We start from the raw sequence: 21,296 nt of genomic DNA on the forward strand, positions 1-21,296 counted from the left end.
GTTGAAAAACATGACAATCAAGGTTAACGTACAAACAGTTAAGTGGAATTTAAAAAAAAATAGCCAGTGAAGAATATGCCCACCTCCTACATTGAGGGAGTCTATGGGGACAGGACTTCCCTGGTGACATGCTAGAAGAGAGTCCATAGGCAAGCCGTAATCTCCAATATTGGATATTAACAGAGGCTTGGAAGATTTGAGATCAAATAAGGCAGAGAGCATAGGTAACATTACTTCAGAATTTCTCAAACCATTGGGTGAAGAGTCCACCAAATAGATGTTGTTGGTTTGTAGAATGTATGAGACTCAAGAAACACCATCAGACTTTCGGTGAAATATCATACACACATAATCTCGAAGATAGAAAGGTCCAGGTAAATGCGAAAACAAACGTACGATCAGCTCACCAGCTCCTGCATGAAAGTAGCTGATAGAGCAGTACACAGAGTAATGGAAAAGAAAACTGAGGATGTCTCAGTTGACGATAAATTTGTCTGCAGTAGTTGTAAAAGCACCAGAGGGGCAGTTCTGACGTTGCAGAAGCAAGACTTCTGAATAATCAGGGCATGTTCATAAGATTTGTCGCTTTCAATAATGCAAAGTGAAGCAATGAGTTCGAAATTCCCAGGAAAATAGGTAGAAGCTGTAGGAAGGAAAGCAATCTTTTTTTCATTACATTACAGACGAGTCGTCTAATGATGTTACCATATATCTCAAAAAGGTAAACAAGTTGTAAATGAATACGCTACACTCTGTGAAGGTACATTATTTATAGCACTGAAGGCACTTCACAGAAAAGGCAAAACAAATAGCTAAAGGAGCTTAAACAAACACACACACACAAACGCAAGAAAAAGAGAGAGAAAGTAAACAAAATTCAAATTCAGCGCCGAACTCACTCGGGAACAAATGGACGCCGACGGAGTTAGAAGACACAGCAACATCGTGTACATCTTGTTTTGAGAAGTGAAAACGCGGTTGCAAAAACGAAAATACGCAAAGTACATTTAATGTGTGTGTGTGTGCAGTGCCGTCGGAACGAGAAAGAAGGATCAGCCACAACAAATGTAAAGTAATAACAGATAAGTATACAAAATATGATATATCACGTTAAAAAAAATAAAATAAAGGGATGTGTTAACTCGCTAGTGAAATTCAGGTTTACATAGTTTGGTTTGCAGATGATAAGCTATCAGTGCAGGACACCATGCAAATGGTCCTACCAAACCATATAATGTAAAATCAACGTAAGAACAAAACCTAACAAATCCTTTCTTTAGGCCGCATTTTGTTAGATCAGTTACAACCTAAAATATGTTCACTTTTACAGTTGTCCAATAAAAAAAACCCGCTGATCGTGGCACAAAGGTGTTGTTTGGATAACAAGAAAAAACAGATGGCAGCTATATCTAATAATGCTTCACATACTTTTCACAGGGTGTCACGCGAGATATGGAGCTTGTTTCAGGCTGTGGTCAAATTGGTTTCCAGTCTGAAGACGATCTTTGTGAAAGCGTCCTCAAGGATTCAGACATGTAAAGACATTGAACCAGAGATACGTCTGCCCCCTCAGCCTACCTTAACGAAATGTGGGGACATGTATTTCAGCAGCAGTTTACTACACTTCAAATTTCCCGAGTGTAACTAAGATGGTCATCACTCTGCAGGACGAAACGGCTTAAATTGTAGCAGCAAAGAAGCTTTTTCAGACCTTCAGAATTGAGAAGTGACTTAACTTTCATTGCAACTGAGCTCGGTTTTCCTGCCAAAAGTGATCCACCATCTTGAAGAAAAAGTGCGGTCATTAACAAAGTCAATGAAAGCTGTGGGTGTTACAGCGTAGAGGTTAAAGAGTGTGCTAGGGAAATGGGGTTCAAGAGTTGAACAAAAGTGTAAAATGACGCTTTCGAAAATCTTAAGCTAGAAAAAATTAGAAAAATTTCAAACAATTTACAAGGTGACAGTTATGCTATGTTAATTACAGAGGAATCAGTTTGCTGAACATAACATACAAAATCCTGTCAATGACCATTCTGGAAAAACGTGAACTTTAGGCAGAAAACCTTATTCAAGAGTACCAGGCTGGTTTTCGAACAAACCGTTCCACAACTGATAATTTGTTTACTATACGACAAATCTTAGAGAAACACTGTGAATTTAACAAAAACATCAACTGTCTCTTAATTGACTTCCAGCGAGCCTACGACAGCAGCCACAGAAGTAGCCTCTACAACACATTACGAGAATTTAGTATACCCAGTAAAATCATCAGAATGATACAGCTGTGCATGGATGGCTCCCAGACAGCAGTGAAGTTCAGAGGATCCATATCCGCCACCTTTTCAAGTAAAACAGGCTTACGACAGGGAGACGCTCTTTCATGTGTCCTCTTCAAACCTTGAATTAGAGAAAGTGGTTCGAGAGAGTTATTTACATCTATACAATGGTATCAGATTCGAACACAGTGAGGTAAAACTCGTGGCTTATGCAGATGATATAGTGTTGCTGAGTGAAACTGAAGAACTGAAAGACATGTACAGATCTCTCAGGCAGAGTGCCAGCAAAATCGGGCTCTTGACTAAGCAAGAGAAAACCGAATATCTGGAAATAGGTCGAGCCATAAACCCAAATCCTTACTTTGAAATTGACCAACATTCTAAATTCAGAAAAGTTCTCCAGTTTAAATACCTTGGATCACGTTTCAACAGCAAAAATATCATAGCAATGGATATAAATGAAAGAATAGCCTCAGGGTCAAGATGTCTGTGCTCACTAATCAGCCCACTCAAAAGTAAAGCTTTGTCAATCACCACAAATATGAAGATATACAACACTATTATCTGCCCATAGTACTGTACGCTTCAGAAAGCTGGACACTTACAAAGAATGAAAGAGAAAACTGAATGTTTTTTAAAGAAAAGTAACGATAAATGGAGAATGGCGCATGGAGAATTCGAAAGAACAATGAAATTTATCAATTAATAAAGCAACCCACTATCACCCAGAAATTAAAAAGTAGGAGACTGCAACGGGTTGGACATGTGGCCAGAATCACCAACAAAACGTTTGAAGGAACTCTCCAGTCAACAATACCATTCGGCCGACCTCGAACAAGGTGGAAAGATGACATAGAGAAGGACATCGCAGCATTAGAAATTTCCGCAGGGTGGAGAGAGGCTGCGAGAGATAGAAGGCGGTGGAAGAAGATCGTTGATGTAGTGCGTGGTCTACAGGGCCTGTGATCGCTGAGAAGAGAGAGAGAGACAGTTATGAAGCAGAAGAAATGTACCCTACAGTTGTTCACTGTCTTAGACTTGCTCCAGTTACCTCTGTAGATGTTGAGAGGTCATTTTCTCTGATGAAAAATGTATTATCTAACAGAAGGCTGAACACACAAACTAAAAAGAAATTGGTTGTTGGGAACAATGAATAAGTCACTGTAATGTAGACGATTTAAAAAAAACATAAGCATTTTTCTGTCAAGTACAATTAGTATTTTGTTCAAAACTTTAATGTTACTTTAAAAATGTAAAACAAAATGGTGTTAACATAAGTACATTGACTGTGTGAGTGTATAGTGTAGTCTAGTACATAAATAGCAGTAATGTAACGTTTTTCTTTATTTCCTTTTATTGCCTATTTTAGCTATTCTGAATGTCTTTTCGTGTACCACTTCTTATGTCTTGTAGAGCCTAAACTTCGGGTCTTTGAATACGACTATAATAACTGAGCTCTTACAAAGGAAGACACAAATGGTTTAGTATTGCAGCTGCTGGCAGTAGTGGCCGTGCGGTTCTACGCGCTACAGTCTGGAACCAAGCAACTTCTACGGTCGCAGGATCGAAACCTGCCTCGGACATGGATGTGTGTGATGTCCTTAGGTTAGTTAGGTTCAATTAGTTCTAAGTTCTAGGCGACTGAAAGACCTCAGAAGTTACGTCGCATAGTACTCAGAGCCATTTGAACCAAATATTGCAGCTCAGAGTGGACGATAGCCACCAGGGGCATGTGTGGCTTGTCTCACGGGCCAAACCACTAGCAGAACAAGGGCCAAGCAGAAACCCATGATTCAGTCTGTTACACTCGTCTGTGTGAGCTATTGACAATCATGCCATTCTGTTTGCTGGATTTCAACTCTGTGTTGTTCATGGACTTTTTTATTCGCATAGTTTATATTCCCTGACTCTTCTGCTCTCAACAAGCTTGGCTTCTACATCTACATCTACATCCATACTTCGCAATCCACCTGATCGTGTGTGGCGGAGGGTACTTTGAGTACCTCTATCGGTTCTCCCTTCTATTCCAGTCTTGTATTGTTCGTGGAAAGAAGGATTGTCGGTATGCCTCTGTGTGGGCTCTAATCTCTCTGATTTTATCCTCACGGTCTCTTCGCGAGATATACGTAGGAGGGAGCAATATACTGCTTGACTCCTCGGTGAAGGTATGTTCTCGAAACTTCAACAAAGGCCCGTACCGAGTTACTGAGCGTCTCTCCTGCAGAGTCTTCCACTGGAGTTTATCTATCATCGCCGTAACGCTTTCGCGATTACTAAATGATCCTGTAACGAAGCGCGCTGCTCTCCGTTGGATCTTCTCTATCTCTTCTATCAACCCTATCTGGTACGGATCCCACACCGGTGAACAGTATTCAAGCATTGGGCGAACAAGTGTACTGTAACCTACTTCCTTTGTTTTCGGATTGCATTTCCTTAGGCTTCTTCCAATGAATCTCAGTTTGGCATCTGCTTTACCGACGATCAACTTTATATTATCATTCCATTTTAAATCACTCTTTATGCGTACTCCCAGATAATTTATGGAAGTAACTGCTTCCAGTTGCTCACCTGCTATTTGTAGCTAAATGACAAATGATTTTTCTTCCTATCTATTCGCAGCACATTACAATTGTCTACATTCAGATTCAATTGCCATTCCCTGCACAATGCGTCAATTCGTTGCTTTGTTTAGGGATTACATGCCTGTCAGGAGCGGACAGAAAAAAATTTGGGTAATTGGTGTTATGCGATAGAGTTTGTGATGGTGAACGGCAGCAAACCACTACAAATTGATTTGGTTTACTTTATTGAAAACGTACCATTACCAGGTTCAAACTCATACAATTTGTCGTCAGACTATTTTAATGCCTTCATCAAACCACATGCGACCTTGTTTTGGTTTACAGGTGAGTTGCCATATAATAAACAATTATTCACAGGTATGAAATTGTAATAATCATGGTTGCATATCGAAGACATAGTCGATAAGCGGTACTTGAACATTTTCCGTAGACATGACAAGAGTCTGCAGGCTTTGAGATCCTATCAAAATAACACATCCAACCTTGTAATAAGTGATAAAAACACACAAATGTTTTACAGTGGAGTAGTAAAGAACAGATACAAAATTCAACCGAAGGGAAAATAGTCTACTCCAAAAAGGACTAAAATACCACATAAATCCCAATCTCAGCTACGATAAACTAAAGCAGGTCACAGTTGCAAATAAAAATGTGGCTGCTGCTGAAAAACTCAAATGAAATACAAAAGCATCAATAAGTCACAAAGTAAGGGTCTTAATTTTAAGAAAGAAAAGTGTAGAGCTGCGTATACAATAAATAACAGAAAAGCTTTAAAATACAGAAATAATAAAGCGAAAACCTACAGTCTACAAAGGCAGACAAAGGCCATACAATAGTCATAATGAAAGAAGGGAGAACATAGACGAACCACATGAATTCTTTGGTGCCAATAATATTCAGCACATAAGAAGCCTTCAACAAAACAATCTCAGAGTAATGTTAAGGGGCAGTTAAAGGACACAGATTTCCTCTTCACAAAAACTGAATATATATGTAACACTTATATGAACCCAAAGGATATGTTGCTCTTGTATGAAAACAAAGGCCTCACATTTAAGATCACGGCTAAAAGTAAACAAAGTAGGGTATCCATTAAGACCATCAGTAAACTCTATAAATAACCTGTCACAGAAACGAATAAAAATACTGTTGAAAAGTTATACATGTGAAGAATCTATTCTATAAACAAAAAGACATGGTAGTAACTGAAGAACTAAAGGCCACTGAACTCCATAAAAATACTCAGTCTTTATCACTTGTCATTACTGGCTTTTACTCAGACATAAAGATAAAACAAATGTATAGCAGCCATGCCATCGACTGTCGTCTCACAAAAACACCTACTAAACACCACAAATTAAAATTTAGGTTTTCTAAATCTAGTAAAGTACAAGAAAAAATAATACATAAGATAAGGTGAAATCACGACCCATCTTCAAACTCAGGGATATACAAAATTACATACCAGGAATGCTTTATATCTGTAGGTATACAGAGCACATCAAAACGAACACACACAACAGGCCCACATAAGCAGTAGCCACCGGCAATTTGGAAAAGTAGATAAAAATGTTAAAGCATTCCACCCACTACAATAGAAAGCATCTTAAAATGGATCTGTTGGGAGAACAAGAGATTTATTCATATTACAGAAATGTGAAATGAATCATTGAATGAAAGACTGGGAAGTGAATCAGTGAATTTCTTGAGAAAAATAAATGTAGGGACAGAAATACGTTCCAACTATCTGTACGAAAGTATACTACACTTGTGAGCGTGTGGGTGCTATTCTGTCATACTGCGGAACGGATTAATCTGAGATGTACCCTTTACCCTGTGGCTCCTGCAAGATGCAATTTCCACCCCCACAGTACTACAGAAGTCAGACAGACGCTCCTAACGTTCTAAAGACAAATGCCTGAAAAACTTTCAGCAATAAATATCTTCTGGAGTTGTCCGCTGTAAGGAAATGACACAAAAATTCACAAAATTTCTTACGTAACTAGTGGGATACTTGGGTACTAGAGTAGTGCTAGTTAGTGTAAGAAAAACATGAAACTTACGAATTTTTTTTTGCAAAAATTATGGGAAATCGCAATGGTACTTTTAGTTATGAACTGAACAAGTTATTTCCGGGTTCTTTTTGGAATGTGAAGTTACCTCTTAAGGATAGGATTCGCTAATGAACTTTCTATACAAAGTTTAAGATTGTTATTGACTTGGCAGAATGGCTGAGAGCCGCGCCTACTCAACTTGAATAATTATCCGTTAGAATGTTGCTAGGTACGGTCGAGGCTGTCACATGTGAAATGCAGTGAGACACCGCACAACACAGTGAACAATGCTTGATCGTAAGGACTCAATATAGCGTCGCTCTCTGGTTCACTCTCGACAGAGGTGCTCTCCCCTCCCAGTGAAGTACTGAGGAGCGACTTGTTCCTCACTCTTTCGAGTACACGTACGAGCTCTCACGCCCTTGTTACATGTTCTCGCACCAAGAGCGAGAACGGAACGGCCCCTCTCCTCGCCAGACGTGAAGGGGTATATTTTTCGGTCTCTCCATTACTCCTTCAGCTCGAAGCGTGATAAATATCGTCTGCCAATCAGCATTGCTCATCTAGAACGGGAGAGTGACTTTTCGTTTAAGGCGACCAATCCAGAAATCTGCAGTAACAGCGCTTGGCGTTTGCTGTCTCCCTGTGAAAATCTCTGAAACTGCGTGCAATGTGTAAAGAATGCGTAGGCTGGCCGCTCCCACACCATGTAGCGGAATTTGCTTTTAAGCCGAATACGGGGTCGTCCTTTCACTCGGACGAACGCTGTCCGCTCCACGGGCATTCACCGGTCGACGTAGGTGGGTTGGGACCGGCCTCCTGGCGTGCGGTTGCCTCTCTCCAACTAAAAGCTCCTGTGACCGTGATGTCTTGGAATGTATGTGTGTACGCCAGCCTCCAGTATTTCAACTACGGTGTGCACTTGCAATATACTTGTTATTTGCATATCGTTTACATGAATTCATACAACATTGACGTAATCTTATCAAGTTTGGGTTCGAATAAAGCTTCTTGATGTGCGGAATATGATTGTGAGGGCGGAATACGTAAGCAATGAAGATGTCTTACACACTGTGGACGACCTGTAGCATTATCTCTTTGATTTCACGTAAAAATATATTTGTACCTGTCTGTTTTTGTATGTTTGTTATTTTCATTGTGTAATGTGTTTAGAAAATTGTGTGTCATTAGTTCAGATGGTTCAAATGGCTCTGAGAACTATGGGACGTAACATCTGAGGTCATCAGTCCCCTAGCCTTACAACTAATTAAGCCTGACTAACCTAATGACATCACACACATCCATGCCCGAGGCAGGATTCGAACCTGCGACCGTAGCAGCAGCACGGTTCCAGACTAAAGCGTCAAGAACTGCTCTCCCACAGCGGCCGGCTGTGTGATTAGTATGTGTTTGTACACAAGTAGACGGTAAGAAAACTCTAGGAAGAAGTTCTCTCCGGCCGGCCGCTGTGGCCGAATGGTTCTAGGCGCTTCAGTCTGGAACCGCGCATCCGCTACGGTCGCAGGTTCGAATCCTGCCTCGGGCATGGATGTGTGTGATGTCCTTAGGTTAGTTAGGTTTAAGTAGTTCTAAGTTTAGAGGACTGATGACCTCAGAAGTTAAGTCCCATAGTGCTCAGAGCCATTTGAACCATTTTTTGGAAGTTCTCTCCAAATTGCGCCACTAAATGTGTAGAAAGTTCAGTAATTAAAAATTGGCCACATTTTTTTATTCAGTGTGATTGAGCTGCACATACCCATAGACTTTATGCAAAACTCAATACCTTCACAAACAACGTCAGAGATTTTTGCATTCTGTCGCTCGCTACATGCAAATTATGTGTCTCACAGACAAAATAAACACAAACATTTTCAGGAAATTATGTAGTTAAATTTTGTACTGAGATTTTTTTTCGATAGAGGCTGCAGTCTTCGAATTTTCAAGGAAACTCGTCTTCAAACTTATTTTTCTTGACTAACTCTAATACTGTGACCTCCAGCGAAAACATCTCCTAGTAAAGAATCTAACTACATTAAATTTCCTATACAAAGGTAACGAGCATATTTCCTGTAGGACTAAAAGTTTGTGCAAAGCGAGCGAGAGAATACGAAAATTTTTGTGTGGTTTTTCAAGGTGTGGTGAACTATGGACAGGGGCAGCTGAATCAGCCTGTGAATTACGTTAAAGGCAACAGAAGAATGCAGCACCTCACACATCGAAAATATCACAACGTACAGCATATAGAAAACCCTCTTGAAAAAAGTAATCATTACCTGAAAACGATGGTGCAAAATATAAATAAAAATCTGCCCTTGGAAATGTCCTAAAGTTTAAAATCTGCTACCGAAATCTTTATTTTATCATTAGATAACCAATCTGAAACCTTCCGGTTCCTCTAGATCTCTTCCACGTATAGAACCTTCATTCTTAAAACAAGTGTTGGCGATCATCAAACTATGCACGGCTAAAAATTTCAACAGGCAGATCCCTCTTTAATTCCCCTACTTCTGTATAATGTCCAAAATTATTAATCCACTCCTTTCTTCTAGTAGAACAAATTTGAACCCATTGAAAAATCGTTAATTACAACGAAGTAATTATTGGTAAATACCTTTTCTTTCCTCTTCAGCTGGTGAACAAAACTATTTTTGGCTAAAATTACTTCGTTGCAATAGTAATCAATTCTTTCAGTACTTTTTAGAAGAATATACGAGATGTAAGAATTTCTCTATGAGTTCCTTAATGACGCTTGACGCTTTTTATTTCAGAGCTTCAACTGAATGATGTCTTCTTCCTTTTAATGCAGATTTTACCTCGGGGAGTAGATACGTCACACGGTGCTAGGTCAGGCTAATACGGTGGCTGGTCTTACACCGGGATGTCGTACTCCGCTAGAAAGCTCTTGAGAGGCAGTGCGGCGTGAACCGGTGCGTTGTTTCGACACAGAACCCATTAATTGCTCTTCTTCAATCCGGGTCGACTTTTTATTATTTTCTCACGGATTGGAGCAATAATTGCAAGACAGTAATGTTGCTTAATAGTCTGACCTTCAGGAACCCAGTGAAGGTACATAATTCCATGAAGATACAAATTCATCATCCCTTTTAATCTTGATTTGCTCACTCCAGCTTCTTTTCGCGCTTGGTGAATTTGGACTCTTCCAGTGCATGGTTTGGCGCTTAGTTTCTGGATCACAAGTGAATACTCAAGATTCGTCATGCATCACCACTCTTTCGAAGAAATTAGAATTGTTTTAATGGTAATCAAAGTTTCAGTACAAACATTTTCACGAGCTTCTTTTTGTTCGGTCGTGAAAATTTTGGATACCAGTTTCGCACACAATCGTTGCCACAATCTTGAGATCACACTTTGTGGGACACAGAGCGTCCGTGCTACGACCTGCTGTGTTTGACCAGCCTCCAGTCGACCTGATAATCTACCCTTCATAACGTCATCAGTATGTGTTTTTTTAGCCATTTTCAACACACAGTCACCATAATCACGTCTGAACACGTCTGCGCACTTTCTCGTTGCACCGTACTCTGACATGCACCAATACACCTATGCGTATGTGGACCGCTGCCAGCGCCACCGTGCAACGACCGCAGGTCAAATGCACCGCATGGTCATATCCCGAGGTGATTTAAACCCGCAAACTGCCCACCAGAGTGTTGTTTCACCATGTATCAGCATTATCTTAATTTATGAGCAAGAGTATGTATATATATATATATATATATATATATATATATATATATACCAGATGGCATTCTAGTAGGCATATAAAAACATTTAAACGATCAGTATTCGAATGCAATGTCGTGTCAAAATTTCAAAGCAATTCAGAACTGTCAGAGATCTGAGATTTTGAAGAGACGAGCATCTACGTTTGTACTTAAACAGAGAAATGTGATGTTTCTAGTAGCAAATCTCCGAAAGCTTTTGACTGATAACTCTGAAACTTTGACACAACTTTCCATTGGTAAACACGCTTGCTTTCATTTGCCTATTTATTTTAAATGTATGTAATACATAAATTTATGTGCATTAAAGAACAGGGAAAAGTTGTCACAAATAAACTCAAGAAGACACACACACACACACACACACACACACACACACACACACACACACACGCACGCACGCACTATTAAAAGAAATGGTTACCTGAAAATCCGCCTGTATTTCAATGCAATGTTGTGTCGAAGTTTGAAAATAATCCGTCAAAAACTTTCGGAGATGCGCTATTTTGAACAAACGAACATTTACATTTTCATTTATATAAATTCTAGGACAACTCACCTGTAAACTGACTAAACATGTATTTTGACAGAACTATGCAGACAAATTGTATCAATTCGAAATGGGTAACTTTCTTTTAAAACTTCACCAAAACTGGTTTCTTTAGTTGTTTGCTGCTCTATCCCATCAAGTACTTGTCTTATATTAATTTCTATACATTAGTGCTTAGTACATCGCTTTAGCATAAATTGCAATAAATTGCAATTCAGATAAATGCATTATTTTAATAACATTTATCTGAAAGTTTCACTAGAACATGAATCTCGAAACTGATTTAAGAACTATAATAAGTAAAAACTCTCACAGCTTTTGACGACATGAAAGTGCACTCACCACTATGGGTATTTCAGTTGGTACTGCGACTGTAAACACAGGTCTGTAGACAATGCTGTGCGAGTGTAAATGAGGCGAACTCTGTTTCCGCATCATTTGCGGACCTCCAATGTCTCTGTCAGTTCTTTCGGAGTTGATGGTCGTACCCTAGCCACCCTCCTACTTGAAGAAATAAGAGTCCTCCGGCAACATAAGCCCAGAAGTTAAAAGGTAATTTAGTTGCCTTCGGCAACAATTCGAAAGCTGGTCTCAAACTAATCATGTGTCCAGAGGGTAAAGGCGTTGTAGATAATCACTCTATGTTAGTAACCTTTCTTCTTTCATTTTCAGGTTCATCCTCGACTATTTCCACCATAGGAGCATCCAGCCATGAAGATCTCATACCGATCAACACAAGGGCCACTTAGTAAGTGCATTTCATTCACATTATATAGGCAACGAATTTATGAGCAACACAGAAAGTATACTTACTTTAATTATTGAATTTTTAAAATTAGTTAATTTAGCACTTCCGTGGGATCATGTGGGCCAAAGCGGATGGTCATGGAACGAGTAAATAACTATTTAACATAAACGTATTCCAGGCATCTTGTCGTTTGGAACATTGACCAACAAAGTAACAAAAAAATTTTACTTCCTTCGATCTACAGTCGGTCTATTATTTCGCTAACTAAAAACAGGATTCGGTACCAAGTACCAGCATCAAGCCATGCTATTAACAAAAATATCTTAGTGCACAGTTAAAATACTCTTTCACGTCTACATAAACACTCCGCAAATCACTTAATAGCGCATAATGATGGTTATATTTACCAGGTGGTTATAATTAAACTAGATCTACTCTCAAAGGTACAGCGAGTGCTCAGATTATCGTATGGCAGCGAAGCTTGGTAGGTACTGTATTGAGTTAACATGGAACCGATTTATGCTGGGAAAAGGTTTGTAACACCATCACTGAACCAACCCGTATGTCGTCGACGAACACGGTTACATTCCCTTCAGAGAGGAATATTCTGTTGACAAATGTCTCTCTTTTAGAAATACTTCTCTTGCATTTTTTATCCTCCCTATTTCTGCAATAATCAATTTTTTTCTTCCCTACTACTTTTGACGTCTCCTTTCTCAGTGTAGATACACCAGCGTCGTATCTTCTGCACATGCTGCTTCCCATTTCACCTGTTTTACTTCCGTTTATCATTTTATAAGCTCGCTTTCAGATGCGTGTCGGAACACGCAGTACTGATTCTACGACATATTTCAGAAGACAGACTGAAGAAATACAAACCTCCAGTTCTAGTGATTGAAGAGTTACGGAAACCATTTGACAATGTTGAGTGGGATATTCTCTTTGAAATACTGAACTTAGAAGAGGTAAAATACGGGGAAGGAAAAGTTACAACCTTGACAGAAAAAAGACTAAGTCTATAAAACTCAATAGATATGAAATGGAAGCAGTGTTTAAGAAGGGAGTGAGACAGGGTTGCAGCCCATGCCCCATGTTGCTCAGTCTGTCCATTGAGATAGCTGTAAGGGAGATCAGGGATAAATTTCCAAAAGGAGAGTCCAGGGAGAAGAAATAAGAAAGCTACGGTTTGCGATGACGTAATTCTGTTAGAGACGGCACAGGACTTGAAAGTGGATCTGAACAGAATGTATAGACCGTAAATTAAATTCTCCCTAATTTGTCTACGATAACGTTGGAAGCTGAAGAAGTGAATTAAAATTTGCGCTGAAGATAGGACTCGAAGCTGGGACTTCTTGCTTACAAAGCAAATGTGCAGACCATTACACCACCAGAGGACTATGGTCAACAGAGCTGCACTAAGGACTCAAATCAAGCACCATCCCCAACACAAACTCTAATTCACATCTCCCTTTATATTGTCACTATTACCAGGACATTGGAATAGCACTCCAGCATTAGACGTTGTGGGGGAGCACTATTTTACATGTGATCGTATTGATCTTAAATTAAATTTTACCTGACACATGTAAGTCTCTAATTTATCTACAATTTGTGCTGCAGCCATGACTCGAACCTGGGTCTACTTGCTTACTAGGCAGATATGCTGACCATTACACCCTCACAGCATTATATTCAATATAACTGAACGAACTACCCAAATCATATACCCTCCCCAAAACAAACTCTAATTCACATCTCCCCTTATATTGTAATTATTACCAGAGCTCTCCAACATTGGAATAGCACCGCAGCATTAAATTTAATTTAAGAGTTACACGATCGCATGTAATATAACACTTCCCCATTACGTCTGGGGTGCTATTCCATTGTCGGAGAGCCCTGGTAATAGTGACAATATAAGGGGAGATGTGTATTGGAGTTTGTGTTGGGGAGGGTATTTGAGTTCGGCAGTTCATGTAGGTACAACGATCATAATGCTGCTGTGCTGTAATGGTCAGCGTATCTGCCAAATATACAAGAAGGCCCAGGTTCGAGTTCCGGCTGCTGTATAAATTTTAATTCACTTCTTCAACTTCCAGCGTTAGCGTAGAATGTATAGTGTCTAGAAAAAAGCTTATAGGTCATACCAATAAACGTAAAACCAGTATAATGGAACGTACTCCAATCAAATAGGTGATGGTGAGGAAATTAGATTAGGAAACGATACACTAAAAGCAATAGATGAGTTTTGTTATAGTGGCAGCAGAATAACTAAAGATGAGCGAAGTAAGACTATACCATTGTCCCTGTATGCACTCGTTAACCCTGTGCATCGTTCCTTCCAACCAGATCGTTCACATTTCCCAGTATTCCCAGCTGCTGCAGTCTCCATAAATTTCCTTTACTCATAACTAGCTGTACCAGAAAAGACCTACTTTGTATATATACAAATTATTTTTATATGTGTCACTATAATTATTGTTATTATTGCCGTTATTATTACTATGTTTATTATTAGTGGCAGCAGCAGCATTTGCATAAGTACTGCCAATATCATGTTTTTTAGTTCACAGTATTATTGATTCATAATGTCACTACAGACACTGAAATCATTTTCATGCTACTTGTCATATTTAAATTATTATTTCCTGGGTAATTATGATGTCAAAGAGGTATTGTATGCATGAAACTCTGATCCAGAGTAAGAGAGTGCCTGATGGCCCTAATCAGATCAAATTTAATAAATAAGTAAAGAAATAAATTAAATGAAACTATACTCTTTCAGACACCTTTCCAAGTGTAAGTAGGCTGTTTAGGTTTTTCTTATTGGTAACGCCGCTTAGCGCTCGGTATGAAAAATCACTGGCTGTGCTGTGGGCAGTCTGTGTTTAGTTTGCATTGTTGTCTGCCATTGTAGTGTTGGGCAGCGGCAGCTGGATGCTAACAGCGGGTAGCGTTGCGCAGTTGGAGGTGAGCCGCCAGCAGTGGTGGACGTGGGGAGAGATTTGGCGGAGTTTTGAAATTTGTAAGAATTGGTGTCATGAACTGATATATATATTATGACTAGTGAGGTAAATACATTGTTTGTTCTCTATTAAAATCTTTCATTTGCTAACTGTGCCTCAGTAGTTAGTGACTTCCGTAGTTTGAATCTTTTAGTTAGCTGGCAGTAGTGGCGCTCGCTGTATTGCAGTAGTTCGAGTAACGAAGATTTTTGTGAGGTAAGTGATTTGTGAAACATATAGATTAATGTTAGTCAGGGCCATTCTTTCGTAGGGATTTTTGAAAGTCAGATTGCGTTGCGCTAAAAACTATTGTGTGTCAGTTTAAGCACAGTCTTGTATAAATTTTTCAAGGGGACGTTTCACAAGTATCAAACTTGTGTGATTTATATATGCAAACTGAAACGGTGAATGAAAATTTGTACCAAGGCTGAGAATCAAACCAGAGTCTCCCGCTCACCAGACAGATGTGCTAACCACTACGCCATCCTGGCACAGAATCTTTGCCCAGCTGCACGGATTACTGTAGAATGCCTCCTTCTTCAATCCAATTCCCATTCACTAATGAATACCAAGTGGTCTCAGGTGTGAATGGGAATTGGATTGAAGAGGGAGGCATGCTACAGTAATCCGTGCAGCTGTGCAAAGCCACTGTGCCAGGATGGCGTAGTGGTTAGCACATCTGTCTGGTGAGCGGGAGGCTGGTTCGAATCCCGACCTTAGCAAAAATTGTTATTTGTCACTTCAGTCTACATCTATACATCATATAAACAAATTAACTAAATACCTAAAAAATAAAATGCAGATTTGTGTAGTGTGAAAAAGATTTCTGACACATAGATATTTGTCAACATCGATGATAAATTTCGATGTTACTAAGTTGTTTTTGAATGTATTTGTCAGGAGAGTAACCGTTTGCTGAAGTGAAATGTGGATCGTAAGTAGATCAGACAACATGAGAATAGAAGCTTTTCAGCTGCGACACTACAGAAGAATTCTGAGAATTACATGGGAGGATTGAAGAACTGATGAGGAGGAACTGGACCAAAATGACGGGGGGGGGGGGGGGGGGGGGGGAGAGAGAAATTTGTGATACAGTCTGACAAAAAGATGGGATTTGGGGATTTGTTGATAGGACATGTTCTGAGGTAATAAGGAGTATTGAATATGGTAGTAGGGTAGAAGGCTGAAGCGTGGAAGGCAAAAATTGTAGAACGAGGCCAAAGATTGAATGTCATGAGCAGTCGTTGTAATGCAGAGATGAAAAAGCTTGCACAGGACAAACTGGTTTGGCGAGCTGTATCAAACGAGTCTTCAGGTTGAAGACCACGGCAAGGGCAGAGCGAAACGTGAGTCAAGGAGCCGGTCCAGTTGAACCACACCATGCGGTAGGTGGAGGAGTGTCGGTCTGTATTCAGCCAGCCTGACTGTGGCTTTTAAGGGGAGCTTTACTATCTTTTCGTTCAAAAAATCGATTTTTTTAAAATTGAACTTTTGGATCAATAAAAGTGTTTAGAGTCCACCATTCAAATGGTTTTTCCGAATACGGAACGGAAATATTTGTTATTCGCGGTTGAACAAAAAAAGGTACCTGCCTGAAAAAAAAAGCATTTTTCACGCACCAGTTTTTTCTTTCGGAGCACGAGTTATTGCACCGGTGCTTGGGAGGAAACACACAAAATTCAAATGACAGTTGGAACGCGTGACTTTGGAAGTTAGCCTCCAAGCATTTGGATTCTGGTGCGAAGACTGTGGAGATAAGCGACTTTCCTGGCAGTGAGCAGCTTCAGCGAAGGGTATTCAGCAATTCTGATGACAATGCTGGACGTCACCCTGGGACTCTGTTCGACGCAGTTCGCCAAGCATTCGGACGACCACCGGATTCAAGCGGCAGAAAATCGCTCGTCACCGGCCGTACGAGCGACTCTGGGAACAGCGCATGATGGCCCAGATCGAGCAGATTGAACGTTCGTTGCATAATATTGCATTTATATGTAGTCAAAACTGCAAACGCGTTTTTCTCGAAATGACGTTCTTTTTATCGCGCGGTACGGTAACTTCCAATCTACTGAACCGATTGGCATGATTCTTTGTTTCCGACGAAGTTAACTAAATATTCAAGGAGTTACACCACTTTTATTCCAATCCATAAAGTATAAATATTTTTACTTGGCCGACGAAGTCGAAAAATCCAAAAAAAATAAACCTATTCTTTTTTAAAGCGGCCGCCATTTTGTTTACTATGGTCCAAATAACTTAAGCGTGGTACAACTGCGAAAGAATCTTATATACTTCGCTAACGTCAACTCAATTTGGATTTCAGACGAGCCGGCTCACATGTGACATACAGCGCGTGAAGGTCTACATCGAAATTTTGTTTCGTTCCGACGGCACTTCGCCTTTGCTCTTCGACATTTACGGTGGAAAAATTTCCAGTTTGTAGAGGAGATATCAGTAAACATTTTGACCAAATTTGACATTGATAATTATAACCCGTCCCGAGAAAAAAAAATCTCAAACAACAAGCTTTTTTCGGGCCAAACATAGTAAACCTCCCTTTAATGTCTTCAATGCTCATTTTGGAAAGACGCTAGGTTGCGCGTCAATTTCCACATCAGACAATGCGATATATCAACAGTTACGAGGTGCTTTCAAGTTCTAAGGCCTCCGATTTTTTTTTAATTAACTACTCACCCGAAATCGATTAAACTGACGTTACTTCTCGACGTAATCGCCCTGCAGACGTACACATTTTTCACAACGCTGACGCTATGATTCCATGGCAGCGGCGAAGGCTTCTTTAGGAGTCTGTTTTGACCACTGGAAAATCGCTGAAGCAATAGTAGCACAGCTGGTGAATGTGCTGCCACGGAGATTGTCTTTCAATGTTGGAAAAAGCCACAAGTCACTAGGAGCCAGGTCAGGTGAGTAGGGAGCATGAGGTATCACTTCAAAGCTGATATCACGAAGAAAGTGTTGCGTAACGTTAGGTCGATGTGAGGGTGCGTTGTCTTGGTGAAACAGCACACGCACAGCCCTTCCCGGACGTTTTTGTTGCAGTGCAGGAAGGAATTTGTTCTTCAAAACATTTTCGTAGGATGCACCTGTTACCGTAGTGCCCTTTGGAACGCACTGGGTAAGGATTACGCCCTCGCTGTCCCAGAACATGGACACCATCATTTTTCAGCCCTAGCGGTTACCCGAAATTTTTTTGGTGGCGGTGAATCTGTGTGCTTCCATTGAGCTTGGCGCTTTGCTTCTGGATTTGAAAATGGAATCCACGTCTCATCCATTGTCACAACCGAAGAAAAGAAAGTCCCATTCATGCTGTCGTTGCGCGTCAACATTGCTTGGCAACATGCCACACGGGCAGCCATGTGGTCATCCGTCAGCATTCGTGGCACCCACTTGGATGACACTTTTCGCATTTTCAGGTCGTCATGCAGGATTGTGTGCACAGAACCCACAGAAATGCCAACTCTGGAGGCGATCTGTTCAACAATCATTCGGCGATCCCCCAAAACAATTCTCTCCACTTTCTCGATCATGTCGTCAGACCGGCTTGTGCGAGCCAGAGGTTGTTTCGGTTTGATGTCACACGATGTTCTGCCTTCACTAAACTGTCGCACCCACGAACGCACTTTCGACACATCCGTAACTCCATCACCACATGTCTCCTTCAACTGTCGATGAATTTCAATTGGTTTCACATCACGCAAATTCAGAAAACGAATGATTGCACGCTGTTCAAGTAAGGAAAACGTCGCCATTTTAAGTATTTAAAACAGTTCTCATTCTCGCCACTGGCGGTAAAATTCCATCTGTCGTACGGTGCTGCCATCTCTGGGACGTATTGACAATGAACGCGGCCTCGTTTTAAAACAATGCGAATGTTTCTATCTCTTTCCAGTCTGGAGAAAAAAAAATCGGAGGCCTTAGAACTTGAATGCACCTCGTACAGTACCATAACAAAGAAAATAAAGTTCACACACACGCAGCTCCCCTCAGGTTTTGCCAGTGACTCTGTTGACAGGAAGGCCCTACACACAAGTTAACTAGAATAAATTTGTCAAGGCATGAAACGGAACAGCCCTCAGATGACGGGATATCTCTAGGAAAGTCCTATACTGCGCATCAAAATCAGGGACAACTAACATAAATGTGCTATAAAGACGAAACACGCAGCCTGTGCAGCTCAGCTTTCGGCACTTTGACAAGCCATCCAGCGACCCGTCCCTCCAGACCTTGTAACCTGGCCGAGCAGACGCTCGCTCGCCCCACCGCCGCCTCACGCCTGCCTCCTCTGTCCGCAGCCTCAAGAGGACGACGAGACGCGAGCGCCGCCTGCTGGTGCTGCTCGTAGTTCTCGGGCTGACCGCTGCGGCGCTGCTCGTCGCCCTCGTCATACTCGCCTGCCTCTGTGAGTACGAACGCACTCCGGAGACCGAGCCATGCAACATCGCACCAGGGGGAGCTACCTCCACACGGGCCCAACAGTTTGTCAAACTTCACATGTTTATCAAATTATCTGACAGTGTGATACTTTGTTCGACATGTTTGTCAATCATACATTGTACTTGAAGCGTTTGAGAGGAATTTTGTTTCACGGGCGATGTGACATTCTGTTCTGACAGTGTACACTGGGGTCTGCAGCTCGTGGTCGTGCGGTAGCGTTCTCGCTTCCCACGCCCGGGTTCCCGGGTTCGATTCCCGGCGGGGTCAGCGATTTTCGTGATGACTGGGTGTTGTGCGCTGTCCTTAGGTTGGTTAGGTTTAAGTAGTTCTAAGTTCTAGGCGACTGATGACCACAGCAGTTAGGTCCCATAGTGCTCAGAGCCATTTGAGCCAAGTGTACACTGGGGCTTCTCAAACAATGCAGATTTCGAGGTGACAGACTGTGCGAGCGTTTGGAAAAAAAAAAGGATTTGCTATTGATGTTGTTTTCTTTCTGTCGTTAATTTCCACAATAGTGGGAGCTAAAATCGAAGCATTGTAAGGAGAAAAGCAGAAGATTACGGGCCCATTACCAAAACGGTATAGGCGTCTTTCCCATGGAATACCTAAAGAAAAATACTAATAGTCCCCAAGCGACATACATACAAACAATACAAAATTAGTGCCCCACATGTTTCCATAAAATTGTCACACATTGTGCGAAATCTGTTCCGCTTCACAGATATCTCAAAGTTGTTGACAGTCCCTTTGAAGCCAGCCGCGGTGGTGTAGCGGTTCTAGGCGCTCAGTCCGGAACCGCGCGACTGCTACGGTCGAAGGTTCGAATCCTGCCTCGGGCATGGACGTGTGTGATGTCCTTAGGTTAGTAAGGTTAAATTAGTTCTAAGTTCTAGGCCACTGATGACATCAGCAGTTAAGTGCCATAGTGCTCAGAGCCATTTGAACCATTTTAGTCCCTGTGAAACTAGAATGAATTTTCTCATATTTGTCTTCTTTTTTCAAGGTGAATGGGAAGTAATTCCAACAACTTATTAAAAACGTGACTGTGCATTGATATAATCATCAGGTTCTGAGTCCTCTTGCACATTTTCAAAAAAATGTTCAAATGTGTGTGAAATCTTATGGGACTTAACTGGTAAGGTCATCAGTCCCTAAGCTTACACACTACTTAACCTAAGTTATCCTAAGGACAAACACAACACCCATGCCCGAGGGAGGACTCGAACCTCGGCCAGAACCAGCCGCACAGCCCTTAACTGCAGCGCCCTAGACCGCTCGGCTAATCCCGCGCGGGTGCACATTTTCATGGGTACATTTATCTCTGAGTTTCAACCATTCCTTGGACAAGCATCTCGTTTTCCTTTTCTTCTTTGTACACAGTGCTAAAGTCAATGAGAGAAGAAATTGGTCTGTATCGTTGCCAATCCCACTGGTATCCAAATACTTTGCGACACGGTACTGCCCGCACAAACTAAGTTGACACCCGGCACAGTAGCTGATGGGAGCGACATTAAATGGGAAATGGCGTTACGTATGGTCGCTCTCATCAGCCAATCTGCTGCGTGTTAACTTAGTTTGTGCTGGCAGTACACACAGCATAAGAGCTGCTTCAAAACCGAGGTTAAGTCTGATGAACTTGGATGATAAGTCCGTTCACTTGTACTTCTGGGAGCTGGTTTGACAGACCCGTGCTGGGAGCTTGTTTGACAGACCTGTGGATAGCAAAAAGTAAATTTGACATACAAGTTCGTTTACAGGGACCCTCAGGGAAGTGACTACCATTTCTATGAGGTTCAGTCGTAAAGTATTAATTACCATCTCGAAAAAATCAAGCTGTGACAATAAAAGTGTGATTATTTCAGTACTTCTCTGCTGTCTACACACCT

At 41.1% G+C, this 21,296-nt stretch overlaps 1 protein-coding gene across 1 annotated transcript in view; it reads left to right on the plus strand.

Moving 5' to 3' along the window:
* The first annotated feature begins 11,807 nt into the window (after positions 1 to 11,807).
* LOC126291441 (endothelin-converting enzyme homolog) overlaps positions 11,808 to 21,296 on the plus strand; it is a 278,593-nt gene continuing 269,104 nt past the window's right edge. Inside the window, exons 1-3 of the mRNA XM_049984955.1 lie at positions 11,808 to 11,820; positions 11,878 to 11,953; positions 19,269 to 19,375. Of these exons, the coding sequence (XP_049840912.1) occupies positions 11,808 to 11,820; positions 11,878 to 11,953; positions 19,269 to 19,375 (196 nt within the window). The remainder of the gene's footprint in view (positions 11,821 to 11,877; positions 11,954 to 19,268; positions 19,376 to 21,296) is intronic.

This window comes from Schistocerca gregaria, chromosome 9 (assembly GCF_023897955.1).
Source record: "Schistocerca gregaria isolate iqSchGreg1 chromosome 9, iqSchGreg1.2, whole genome shotgun sequence".
NCBI classification, from domain to species: Eukaryota; Metazoa; Arthropoda; class Insecta; order Orthoptera; family Acrididae; genus Schistocerca; species Schistocerca gregaria.